At 38.8% G+C, this 14174-nt stretch overlaps 1 protein-coding gene across 1 annotated transcript in view; it reads left to right on the forward strand.

The window, feature by feature from the left end:
• The window catches only part of LOC146321193 (CUB and sushi domain-containing protein 3-like), a 184720-nt gene that overhangs the window by 145685 nt on the left and 24861 nt on the right, over window positions 1–14174 (forward strand). Inside the window, exons 55-56 of the mRNA XM_084726245.1 lie at window positions 4523–4705; window positions 12873–13046. Of these exons, the coding sequence (XP_084582371.1) occupies window positions 4523–4705; window positions 12873–13046 (357 nt within the window). The remainder of the gene's footprint in view (window positions 1–4522; window positions 4706–12872; window positions 13047–14174) is intronic.

The raw sequence follows: 14174 nt of genomic DNA on the forward strand, positions 1-14174 counted from the left end.
CTGTGTATGTAGACACTCACTACTGTCTTACTATCTGAATAATGTGCCCTATAAATAGCAAGAAAATACTGTGCTATTGACTTTTGACCATTGTTGGTCGGTGGCACAATCAATTTCTGCTGCTCCAAAATAGCAATATGCTAACAACGCCCCTGACCACAGCTCATTTTAAAACCAACATGCCCATAGGTGTACAGATGGGCGCAAGCATGTCCACTACTTGCACAACATTGGTGCTAGGCAAGAAGATGACAATTGCGTCCGTTGCCAATTAGGAGTGACAGTTGCGCTGTACTTTGCACTGCTTTGCACCAGGTGTAAGACAGAGCCCTAATTCTGTTTCCTCTCTACAGATAATGTCATCTGGTTAAGTTGTAAGTCCTCCAGTGCTTGTGTGTATCACAACACAGCTAAAATATATCAACGTGGTTCAAAAATGTGATGCAGTAAGGGATAAAAAGAAATCTGGTTACTGTCCAACTGCATTTAAAAGCAGCTTTTATTGGGAGCAGGTTATTGCAGTGCATGTACATGTGCATGAACTCCTCTGATTTCCTGCCTTAACCTTATTTCTCCCAGTAACCCAGTTTTCCTGAGAGCAAGTAAATGTTACTGAATGAAAAAGCTGTAGAGTTAAGTTGAGTTGCTGAAGTCAACAGCCTGCAGCTTTTTGGCATTGTGCTGACTGACTGGGTTTTACACTCCAACAGATAGACGGGCACATGCAAACATTTACATTTATGTACCCACATACTTTTTCTTTCTCTCTCTTCTAGTAAGAGCACTTTTCCACTTCCTCACAACATGTTTAGTTGAACCCAATTGAAATGATTATGAGCTGTCTTTTGCTCATGCCAGGTGCACCTGACTGATGTGTGGAGAGACGTTAATTCAAGATATTGTGTGTCGGTGTCATTTTGGTGGCTTAGAGTCAGAATGAATTAAAGACCTTTGCAACACTCATGCACAGTCACTCAAAGATGCACATACACAAATACTGCAAATATATTTGCCTACAGAGACAAGTTGATCAGCTGCTGTTTTCTATAATCATAATTATACAGATACATGATTTTATTGCTCATAAAAGATCATATATTATCCCAATCTCTTTGTTTTTGGTTTTTGAGCTTGTCGTGACTTTAAAGTCTTAAGTAAAACCAAAAAAGTGCATCATTAATACAGAATGTCATTCCATTGTACTTGCCACGGTCTGACATGAACTTTTTTCTGTGCTTGGCCGATAGGTAACTTTTTCATTTTATCTGCCATTGAAATAAATGCGCTGAATGAATGCATAACACTGTCCCAAACTTTGGTTTACGACTAAACCTAATTACATTACCATCAACCTGTACGTTGTACAAATTGCAAATGTTAACATGTTAACATTCTAAAGTAAGAAGACGAACATGGCAAACAGTGTGCCTGCATTGCCATTGTGAGCTTGTTAGCGTGCCAACATTGTCAGCCAGCCCTAACCATGGTGCATGGTACCCTAAGCATGGTTCTAGACTCTTGATCTTGTTAAACTGTTAAAATATAAAGTTAAGTATTATTCTTCTCCGACATTGCTTGTTTTTCACCAATAATATATTGAAAACCAATTTTAGTGAATAACTGAGAAGATTTGACCAGTTAACAGACCAGCTCTTATGTTTTACCAGTTTGAAACTTTCTGAAATATTTCATATTGTGAAATGTTTTCATGACTTAAGGTTAAAGACTTAAGTGGGAGCTCAGGATGGAAATATGAGTGACCAGTGTGTAGGATTTAGTGGCATTTAGCTGTGAGTTTGCAGATTGCAAACACCTCATCCTCACTTTCCACTTAAAGTGGAAACCAGGATTATACCAAGAGGCAATCATACTATATATCTAATTAGAAAGGCTGTTGTTGAGATTTTGAATAAATTACTATGTGCTTGAATAGATACCACTCTAGGTGTGAGTGGATAAATGCCATCTTGTATGCTTTGGGTGAACTCTCCCAAAAAAGGAATTCATTATCCACAAGGCCTTTAAAGTACAAGTAATTTTATAAGACTGTCAGGTTAGCTTATTTATTACACAAACAGTATCCATAAAAGGCAGGCACCAGTACATATATATACACAAACATCAAATACATCAGTGCCAACTGTCCTGCAATTCAGTCATGTGATATAGATTACACTGTAATATAGGATACAGGGTGTAGGAATTGCTCTAAGTACACAGACAGCACACATAACAAATACCTATATAACCTGTGTCATTCATCAGACAAACATCAAGGCTGTACATTTAACGTCTCATTTCTATCTTACCTCTGAGTATTGTAGTTTTGTGCTGAGTATGAAAGTAGATACTGTATATCTAGAATTAGATTGGAGCAAGCAAGAACATACTGTCATCAATTCTAAACCTTGGTGGCAAAGTGAAGACCTCACTTTTTTTCTGTGCTCTCAACTAGCAGCTCTCAGATGTTCCTTGTCAGAATACAAAGTTAGTCTCACCCAGCAATGACGAATATGTCCAAGTGTTGAAGTCCTTGGCAGCAACTGAAAATAAACAAACAGGAATTTATTTACGGGAGCAGGCGTGGGCAGGGACAGCCATATGTATCAAACTGGCTTCTTACAATAAGGTGAACAAGCCAAGAAAAAAATTGTAATAAGCAGACACAAATTGGGGTTGTAAGATAAAACAAGGGCTATGTAAAAGCAGTCATGTAGAGGTTGGCAACTTAGAATTTCATCAGAGATAGCAATAGGTTAAGACCTGACAATGTAGTGGGCCAAAACTCAGCCATCTGTTTACTTTGGAGGAATTTTGCGTTGAGAAGAAGCCAAGAATAGCCATATGAAAAGAAGAGACAAAACAAATCACTGGGGGAGGGAAGTGTCCCAACATTATTATTATTTTCAATGGCCTCTCCTCTTTAGACTAAAATATAGCCAATATCTCAAAATCATATAAGCACTGATGTTTAGTTTAGAAGAGGATTATGTATATAAAACATGGTTAGTTTAGGATTGCTTTATTAATAAAAATGTCCTTCACATTTAGGGGGGATGTATAACAAAACAGATGCTGAAGCTTTGAGTGCATGGTAATATATTATTATGGTTACAGCTTTATCATCAATAGTTCTTATGTTCAGAAGACTGAGTCCACTTTATGTGCAGACACATATGTGTGTTATATCGTCAGTCTTTAAGGTTGCTACACAATATCACACAGTTTTGTGCTTCATGCACTTTGTTACCTTTTTGTGTGGAGGTGTCCATTGCCTTTTTAATATTCTGATTGAGCCATTGTATGTATTTCATTGCTCTCCAGTGATATTTAAGTTTTCTGATTGAATAAATGTTCCCTGTGGTTTAATAGAATTCTCCTATTAAGCAAAACCCATTTCATTATCTAAGAATTACATTGTCACGAAGTTGAAAGCAAGGCCGTTTTTCTTAGTCCATGAGTGAATGTCATTACAATGGCGCTCCTGTGTCTTTCACTAATGCCATTGTCATGTCATATAGGCTGGATAGTAGACATGGGAACGATTCCCATCCATACAACTTGTGAGTTGGATAAGAGGAGGTTGTATGATCACAGAGTTGTTTGAGTAAAGGTTAAAATACTGTACAGTGCTGTGCACTAGAGGTTTAACAATTTCTGCAACCAAATAAAAAAAATAAGTAAAAGACATCAGAATTTTTTTTGTAGCTTTAACTTCATTCTGTTGCACAATGTGCTTCTGTGCAGCAAATCATCACTATAATGAGTATGAACTACTGGTGAGAGGTTGTGGGTAGAGTTGTGATGGCACCCTGGGATTGTTTAATGTTTCATTTTGATCACACACAACTGTATTTGGCACAGCTGTTCAAAACTTTTGAATACTTTTGATATTTGGCTGAGAGCGTAATTATTAAGGCTGAGAAGATAATCATTGATCATCCCCCACTCTTGTTGACTGTACTGTAGCACAGCCATTCCCAAACTTAAGAATGTCATGGCCCAATATGAAATCTGAAGATCATCTGTTGCCCATCTAAACCTCTAATCACAACTCTGATCAAAACATGGGACCAATTGTACCAATGTCAAAGTATAAGATACCTTCCAATGTTAATGTAACAGGTTACTAACTTTTTTTTTTAAATTAATCAGAAATATTTGATGGTAATTTCTAGCTTTAAAATTTTAAACTTAAAGGTATTGATGTTTTATTCATTTATTTTTCATGATCCACCCTCAGGCCCTTCGCAGCCCACATTTTGGAAGTCACCGCTATAGCATATATCATAACACGTTCATGATTATTCCCTGATCATGCAAGTACAGGATAAGGAAACTAACCAGTTAACAAGAGAACACTGAAAATAGAATATTTAAAGGGGACAAAAATCTAACCTCTGTCTCTTCTGAATGCATAGGCATTACATCAGACAACTTGAATTGATGTAGAATTTTTAATATGCTGTACAGTATATTTCATGCTTTCTTATACAACTTTATGTTTGACTACCAATGACAGTGATCACCTGTGGCGATCCTGGGATTCCAGCAAATGGGCTTCGATTTGGCGATGACATCACGGTGGGCCAGAATGTGACATTCATGTGCCAGCCAGGGTATGTGATGATCGGAGGGGACAACGCCGTCACAAGGACCTGCACCAGCAATGGCACCTGGAGTGGCACCATGCCAGCATGCCAAGGTAAGTACCACCCACAAATGCACACACTCGCATACACTGCATTTGAAACACGTGCCCCAGTAGACAGTCAACCTTGATAACCATCAGACCGTGCTGTAACAACCTTGGCACGCTAGCACACTGTCACGTACAATATAAAGTACATGCTTACACCCTGAGATCTAATGAGATTAGCAAGGAAGGTGACACAGAGCTTCCTGTGTGGTCAGATAGTGTCATATTTAGTGTGCTGATAACGGAAGTGCCAACGATACATGAGGCTGGGTGTCTATGAGACACACACACACACACACATGCAGGTGCATATACTGTATTTGTGTGCAATGCCTAAGGATAAACACAGACACCCACATAAACACTATGTGCAGTTTTGAATCCGTTTATCTAAATTGTGTCCAGAGCATCCAAACATTATGAGTCCCCAGATAAGAGATGGCATCGCTCAGCTGGCTTTCAAAAAAAATTATATATAATACATTTTTAGAGCCCTTGATCTAGGACACAGTGATTTCACCCACACCTGCATCTAGAGTTGCACCTGTGGTGGCACAGAGCCAAGGCTAAAAGTTCCTCTGACACTTTATAATGGATGGCTAACAAGTCCCGTTCATCACAACAAGGATCCCTCTAATTGTTATCCCAACAGTTAATCACTGGGTCCTTCTCTCTAAAAGTTTGCGTGCACTCTATGGGCTTGATTAACATCAAAGTTAGAAAACCCACAGTGAGGACTTAGTTGTTGTACGCCCATCAGCGCTACATCACTCTATGATTTATGATGCTTGAGTGGAGGCATAGATTAGCAAGTCTGCCATCGACACCCAAAAGTAAGTATCGCAGGGAAGATTAACTTGTGCAGCGAACAGTTCAAAAGTACACCAGGAAAGGGAAGAGCCCACAAGGCAAACGGTGGCTCATCGTTGCTTAGGAACTGTTCTCAGGCTGCTGTCTCAGTCACTGAGAGGCAAGCTGGCATTGTGTTTGCCTCTTGAGAAATGGAAAAGGACAAATGAAATCTGAGAGAAAAAGAGGCAGAGTGTTAGAGACTGACATGCAGACAATCAGAACAACAGGTATGAGACATGCAGCCTGTCCCAGAGACTATAATGGGGGGCTCAATGAATGCAAATGAAAAAGTACATTAATTATTAAAAGGAGGTCACATAGAATAACCTAAATATGTGTGGTTTGGTTTAAGAAATAGTTCAGACATTACATTTAGGAACTGTAATTTTTTCCCACAATTAGAAACCAGTGAAAGCCAGAGGACCGACCTTTGCATGTATTTTTTAAAAAACAGCAATAAAACAGCAACATTAGGCCTCATAACCTCTATTGCTGTGTGTCAAATACAGTGTTGGAAGTTAACTTTCCTTCCATTAGTCAAAGTGGCTGGTGAATTCTAAATTCTACCAAACTACTCATAATTTTTACTTGCCATCACACACATTTTTGTGTTTAAAAAAAACAAAAACATATGTTTTCCATAAAAACTATTAACTTAATATTAATATTTATTCATCGGTTATCCATTTTCTCTACTTTCTCTCATGCCACACTCACACTCACTGTCTCTCTTCAAATGCAAAATACAAAATTCAGAGACCAAAACAGCACTGCACTATAGATCCATTTGAAGTCACAACTGTAACAGTCTTTCAATATCAAACTTTAACTTTAATGATCTACCAAAAACTACAAGGCTTTTTCACAGCTTTGTCTGGCCCACAGACTTTGAAAACCCCTCTTCTACACCAACAAGCTACAGAAAGTCAAATGAATGTAAAAACATAAAGCCTATTGATCTTTTTTCTTGTGTAAGGGCTGTTTTTATTTCTAGACTTACTCTGTGTATAAGATGCTGTTATAAACTCAAAAGTAGTAGTCATCACCTTCCCTTAGCTCAACTCTGTGAACTGTGGTTTTAAGCCACTCACTTCTTGCCCTCCTCAGGCTCCTGAGGACCTTGCCTAGAAGTTTACAACATCCAAACTGACACTGATTTGTAATATTTCATGGGTGCGTTTCATTATTAACGTGCCCTGTTCCGTGGTATGTTGAAGCTGTTGGTTGAATCAATGGTCACACAACTGTTACCCAAGGCATTTTAAATAGAGAGAGAGAGAAACACATGCAGATAAGCGTGGGTGTATGTGTGCGCGCATGTGTGTGTAAAAGTGTGTGAAGCTCCTAACCTCCGAGCTCTAATCCTTGACAGCTACTGCAACTTGGCCCCGATGCTGCTGTGCTTGATGGGGGTGGTGTGGAGAGGAGTGAAGCCCTAGAGCTTAGCCTTCCTCATCACACACTCACACACGTATACAACCCCATATGGGCATTCAATTACACAACTGTCTCTCTCATGCATACATAGACATAGACACTTACATACATTCAGCTTGTACTGACCTCTATGCATTAGTCAGTGTCCCTTCTCTCGCTCTTGCTATTCTCACTTTTCCGATGGAACTTTTCCCTCTCTGGGGTAAATGAATAAAAGAAAGTCAAGAGAGAGGGGTCTGATTACTAAGTGGGTGCTATATATTAATTTCGTGATTCCTCAGTGTGGATGGGCTATTAAGAAGGAATACAGATGTTTTATTCTTTATTTTCCCCTTGTCATTGCTCTCTTCCTCTCCCTTCCTCCCATTCTAGACTATCTAGGATGAGCAATAGAACGGTTCACTGGTAATTACAGCTTTTTTATCATCTCTCTTACTGACAGCCTATGAGGTCTCAAAAAAGGACTGAGGAAATATCTATTTTCTTTTCTTGTTTCTGAAACTGAAAACAGTGCCTCTTTCAATGCAATTGGGTGCCTTTTTCTTTTGCATGATTGGGTTCAAGTTGAAGGTGCAGCAGTTCAGCTGGGGTGAGCTGCTTGAAAATGGTCATGATGTGGAGCATCTGTCACCTTGTCATAGATTTGGATCATGTATTGCAGGGACATTCACAAATATTCCGTGGGGAGGGGGGCTAAAAAGGACAAAGAGGTTTATGTGTGCCGACTCTGTGCATAATTTTGCACTTATTATGTGTGGGTGTGTGTGTGTGTCAGTGCTAGCCATGTTGCTTGTGTGTGCATACACACACCACCGATGACACATCCTAAGCCTCGCCCGGCAAGGATTCAGTTTGAATCCCAGGTTTGGCGTGTTCAGCTAAGAGGCACTAATGCTGCTTAGAACTACTTAGGAAAATGGGGACACTCTCCGCTTCCCATTCAGTTCTGCCTGCCACCCATGCCTTTTTTTTTCATTTATTTGAAGTAATTTCTGATGCAGTGCTTATGGGATTAGTAGGCCTACTCCAATAATCAGCATAATTTGCCTACTTGCACGTGTATTCACACATTCTCCATCTATCTTTTACTCTCCCTCTTTTGTAGGGAGACAGATGCACACCCCAACTCTCTTTCTACTTTACAGCATCCAGCTTAGCATTTTAGTGAAGTATTTCAGAATGAAGTGCTTTTTTTGCAGGGCTCTAGAGCAACAACATGGAAATCCCAAATTGAAGGCCCTCTTTACTAATTCATTAACATCAAAGAGAAACAATTTCAAGTGAACTTGTTTCTCCTTGAGAACTTGAGAAACAAAATTGCATTACTGAACAAAACATTAAAAAACAGATTGCAACATCAGTATGGTTATTCCTTTACTTTTATTCACTATTCATCTTGGCCTAAATTTCTTTCCAAATATAGCATACATCTAAAGCATATATACTGTACACTGCTACGCAGTCCGCATGGAAATCTTTTTGGATTCACTGCCAACCAAGAACAAAAGATGGTTCCACCTTGGAGAGAATGTGTGAATATCCCACAGAGTGTTGCTCCATATACTGTAAGTCATTGTGTAGACAAAGAAAATCCAACTAAACTTTGCAAGTCACGAAAGTTGTCCATCAAGTGCCTCTTATATTAACACTATCATAATTACAAAACCTACACAGTTTCAAATTTTAGGCGTCATCATGTAAAAAGCAAAAAAATTCTTTGAACAGCTGAGCAGAAAAGTGCTTTCTGAACTGTGTAAATGTAAATTTATCAGTGTTCATTTTGACAGCTATTTTAGATTTGTTACTTAGATGCCAAATTAGTTGCATTTATTATCCTAATGCATCATAGTGTTTGTCTATTTTCATTTGATAATTTATTTCAGTCAATAGTTTAAGTCCCGTTCTGGTCATCAGTAACAGTGTTATAGCGTAGTAAAGCTGTCACTTGGTTAAAATCTATTGGATTTTAGGATTAAACTAAGACTAAATAACAGGTTGTATGACTCAAAAAAGGCTAACTAAAGATACATTATAGACTGTTTTGGGAGGATTATTTTTAAAATATTCCATTACAGATTATGCATGCCTTGAAATGTAATTTGTAACATATTTCATTAAATTAGTCAAGTTAAGAAACATGTTCCAAATAAATTGTATTACTGTTTGAATACATTAAAATAGTCTTGCTGAGCTCATTAAACTGAGTCATTCTGAATGCAGTTAACACTTGATTCTGGGAATGACCTCACTGGAGAGATCCATTTACTGCTCACTGAGTCACAGGCGGCCCTTTGCCACCAACATGGAACCAGTTCTGTTATGGTTAAAACGCCTAATTTAACCATTCTGGGCAGTTCCATCAAAAATCAATTGGTTTGGTGCCTGAAAAGTTGATTCTCCAGTTCAAAAACCAGAGCTTATTTGGTGGAAAAGGGCCCTAGGATAAGAGATGTGGGTGCTACCACAAAGAAGAACATCTTATGGACAGCACACAGTCCAAAAAATATAATGTAAATCACATGTTGAATAAATTTGTATTGTATTTGTGTCTAATTAGCAATTCTCAAGTTGCTTAGATAGAGCAACTTAATGTACAGTAGGAACATTGGTGGTTTGGTGGTGGGACGTTGAGCTCTGTAAATGAAAAGAAAGGTAACAGGCTTGAAGCTGATTGAGGTACGTAGGAAAAAGGCAATCATGGAAATGTCCAGCAGTCAGGTAATCACAAATCTGTGCCCCAAGTGGCAGCTAGTTTAACCAGCCTTATCTAAGTCTCTGTCTTTGTAATGATGCTAACAAATGTGCTGGGTACATGTGTCTCTCTCTATCAGTGGTCCTGCCCAGCAAAAAGATGTCCACAGAGCCTGCGTTCACACGTCTGCATCTGTTTATTTTTGTCATGTATTTAGTAAGTGAAAATGACTACGTTGTTGTACTGCCAAAACACTTAACCTTAACTTGAGAGCCATGGTGTTAACATGACAGTTTAAGTAACTGGATTTGTAAACTAAACATCTGATCTTGCCAGACAGTTGCGAGGCTGGGATATAGCCTTGCTTCAATTTGCAGGTCTTTGTTCAAGTGTTTCGGCGTGCGTGAGTAATTCTAAAAGAAAAAGAGACTTGGGGAAATCATGGGTGTTATGGGAGGATAGTAACGGTATAAAACAACTGCTATAATTTATTCACATCCCTAAAACCCATATCCCATCTGCGTCCCCACGGGTTCATCTCCAAGTGTGTCAGAACAAACTCTGAGCTTTATTATGCATTCATTTATTACATTTGTTGAGCAGAAAGTTTATGGCTTACACAGACGCAAGATGTCCCCTCATTTCTCGCAGAAATTATTCAGTATACTCCAAACAGAAACAGCAGAAAATTCCCACATAGTCACAGTCAAAACACAGGCCATTTCTCTGGGCTAAAGACCTAGTTCTCACTCAGTCGTAATCCACATTATGTAGAGTGGTGAATTTGTGCCACCCCTATTGCCTCTTGATATCTGTAAAATAGCACTATAATTTGAAGCATGCAGTGAAATAATAGATTTGACAAAATATGTTCATGTTTAACCTGCATGAAAAAGCTAACTAAGCTAAGCTTCAATCCTGTTGGTGTTTTAAAAAGAAGCAGTGCTTAGGCTCTTTGGGACGTTCAGATATTGTATAATTCTGGATATAAATGGGAAGATAAAAACCTGTAAGAATGACAATTTTTTGGGGGGCAAGAGTAGGTTTATTCCAATGTGAATACCTTTTAACACTACTACTCCCTCTTATCATCATTACCACCTCCATTTATCATCATTTTGATTTGAAATGCAAAGACCCAGGATATAGCCATATCTCCATAAATCCACATAAATCACAGTAATTATGTCCAACATCGTCTGTTATCCTTGAGTTACATCCAATAGCTGCTTTTTCAACTGAATCATTGTGGAAGACAGCAACAGTGTTTTCTGAGGGATCTTTTATGATCCTACATGCTTGTGTCCAGGGCTGCAGAACCAAATATTCTCTACACCATTGGATTAATGTCATAAAGTGTTCTTGCTTTCATTTATGTTTTGACTTCGGCACATACACGCAGCAGATATTTTGGGTGAGACTCATACATAGTATCTATGTACAGCACCCAAGGATTTAAATTCCACACTCAATTCTTACTCCTTCCTGTTTGATGTAGACCCCCCACTGCTGCAACAACATGCAGCAATTATAGATTCAGCCTTTTTAACATTAGGAATATGATTATGTGCTATTTCTTTGTATCACAGAGTTGAAATATTTAAAATGTCCTATCACTTATGCTAGATCTGGTTTCTGTAAAAATCCAATTGGCCATCAGCAGTAATTTCTCAACTTAGAACTTTTATTCTTGCTCTCAAGTAGGACCTCATTTGCTCTCACGTCTGTCTTGTTTTGGGCTGCCCCTGACTAAAGACTTTTCCAAAGGACTACTTGTCATTAGCTCAAGCCATTAGTGGTGTAGACGTCGCATGTTCATGATATTAATTTAATTATTTAAATATATTTTTGGGGGTGTATCACAAAATGGTTAAATTCCAGGGCTGAGAGAGAATGTTATAAGTAACATTGTTCACACAAAACCATTATAATGAGCCTTTAAGATATTTCACCAGTGGCACCTGTTAAAGACAAAAGCAATGAATAGTGTAACCTCGCACAAGGCATGCTGTTCAATACATGGCAATAAATAACTTCCAACTTCACAAAAACAAATACTCACAGAGTTATCAACACAATGGATGACCCTGTCCCTGCCTGACCCCATGGTGTCTTGGTCGTCCCCAAAGTCAGAGTCCTAGTCAGAGAAGCTGTAAATCACCTCGATACTGTATTCCCTGTTGTCAAACTGTACTGTGTCCTTGTCCAGGTAATCAGTTAGCAGTGCACTGGTAAGTGACCTCCGTGCTATAAGAGAAAAGGTCTTTGTTGCCACAATCCACAATTTTTTACTTTTGTTTTCCTGTGACTAACAGATAAATGAACATTAGTTCAACTAAGACTCTTCTCACTCACTAAGAGTTTAGTCAACTATTAGGAGGCAGTCCTACTTCACACAAATCTGACAGTATGCATATCTGCATCGATTGTACTCAGATAAACTTTCCTTAATACAGGGGTGGATTTAATCATTTTGGGGCATAAGGCAAATGCAGGCGTGGAGCCCTCTGTCTTATTCTCCCCCTTTTTCAATCCTTATTTAACTAAGAAAGTAGTAACTTCTTCTAATCACCAGTCTTCACACAGCAATTATGTCCAGACATCTGGGATTGCATAAATGGTTGAAAAACTATTTTTTATGGTGAAGTGCGGAAGATGAGTTAAGTAGACTCCCAGTCTGAGAAAAGAAGCTGCTCTGTAGTGTAGTGGTACAGCAGTGGATATTTTGGTATCTCTCGCCAGACAGCAACAGGGTGAACAGGCCATGGCTGGGTGGGTATTGTCTTTTAGTGTCCTTTTTAGTATCCTCCTGCTTACTTTTTTCAGCAGTGCTGGGGTATTGTCACTTCATTTTTCAACAGGCTTTACACCACTGGAGGCCATTTGTTTACATGAGTTGGCAACTGTCTTCCTGGATCATTTCTGCAGATTTGCAGTAAGATCATGAAATAGTCCAAAGTAGCGAGGACTGTGTGAGGTGAGGTGAGGACTCTCTTGAATTAAGCATTTGGAGGACATTTTAGTTCATGGATTTTTAAAAAGACATAACTAATTAGCGAAAAGTTAAAAACAAAAAAACTTTCTTGTGCTGTTTTATGGGTCCTTGGTTGTTTGTGGCCTAAGGCAATTGCCGACTTTTGCCGGTAGGTCCACCTGTGCTTTACTATGTCTGTGTCTTTGTTTTTCCCACAGTGGTGTCATGTCCTACACCTCCACCCATACCCAATGGTCTCCTGGAAGGCTCAGTCCTGGAGTGGGGCACCAGTGTGAGCTACAGCTGCCTACCTGGCTATGAGCTGTCCTTCCCTGCTGTGCTCACCTGCACGGGGAATGGGACATGGAGTGGAGACCTGCCTCAGTGCTTGCGTGAGTCACTGTTTCGTACTTTCAGGGTAATTGCTATGATAATTATAGATGCCTCTGGAGGAAGTCTCCCTGTGTTTAGACTGAAATGGTTGTGGTGACATTTCTGTTGCCATCGGAAACATGGTTATTTGCACAGTGGGCTAAATCAAGTCTTTTTTTGTCTTGATGCCCCTTTTCAAACATTATTTATCACATGAAATGTTGGACTCATAATTAAAATCCAGCATCCTGTTGCTTTTCCTCTTATTCATCTATTGATCATGAATTCATATTAAACCATTTGGAAGTAAAATTAAAAGATTCTACCTTGCCACATGTATTTGACTGTGAAATTTCCAGTGCTCCCACTGTGCCTTGAAATTGTGGAAAATACGGAATATAGAGCGGTGTAATAATCCAGTCAGGTAAAGTCATAACATTAAATAGATTTATTTGGGGAAGTCATGAAATGACGTGCCATTTCTCAAAGGTCTCCTAACAGGGATACACCTGCATGTTATTTTACATCTTGTCTCATACATTCAGTATATTGGTATTAAGTTTTTTCCTATGAGGCAAGCCTGCCTGTCCCTTTAGAGGTTATCTCAAGTTAATGAAATTAATGAAAGTCATGAATAAGTCATGGAATTTCACATCAGGGCTTAGGTGGAAAAGCTGAATTATGATACAAGAAGAACAGGATAATCATGCAGAGATGCAGTACAGGAATTATTAGTGTTGCTCAGAGTTGCAACTCCAAGATCTTTTTCTTTTTGAGCAGTGACTTGTACTAAATCCTAAAACCACCTTCAGTAGTTACTGAAAAATAATGCCAACAATGCTAAACATAAGAAGGGCGTTGTACATTATTTGCTCATAAACAACACAAATGACTATTTCATTATTCGTACATGAAATGGAACCTCCAGTTTACATTTTGATTGAATGAAAAGCAAAACGACCTCTAGCCCTGGAGTCAAAGCTACAATGTTAATGATTAGGATTGGGATGTGAGTGGAACCACAAGTGCTTCGTCTGATACTCTTTACTACGTGAAGACTTTCTCAGAATCATTTTTGCAGGCATAATAATAACCCCTTGGATGCATGACTGCTCAAGAGCATCTCACTGTCATCAGAATCATTGTTG

This window comes from Lutjanus erythropterus, chromosome 9, assembly GCF_056507025.1.
Source record: "Lutjanus erythropterus isolate fLutEry1 chromosome 9, fLutEry1.hap2, whole genome shotgun sequence".
NCBI classification, from domain to species: Eukaryota; Metazoa; Chordata; class Actinopteri; order Lutjaniformes; family Lutjanidae; genus Lutjanus; species Lutjanus erythropterus.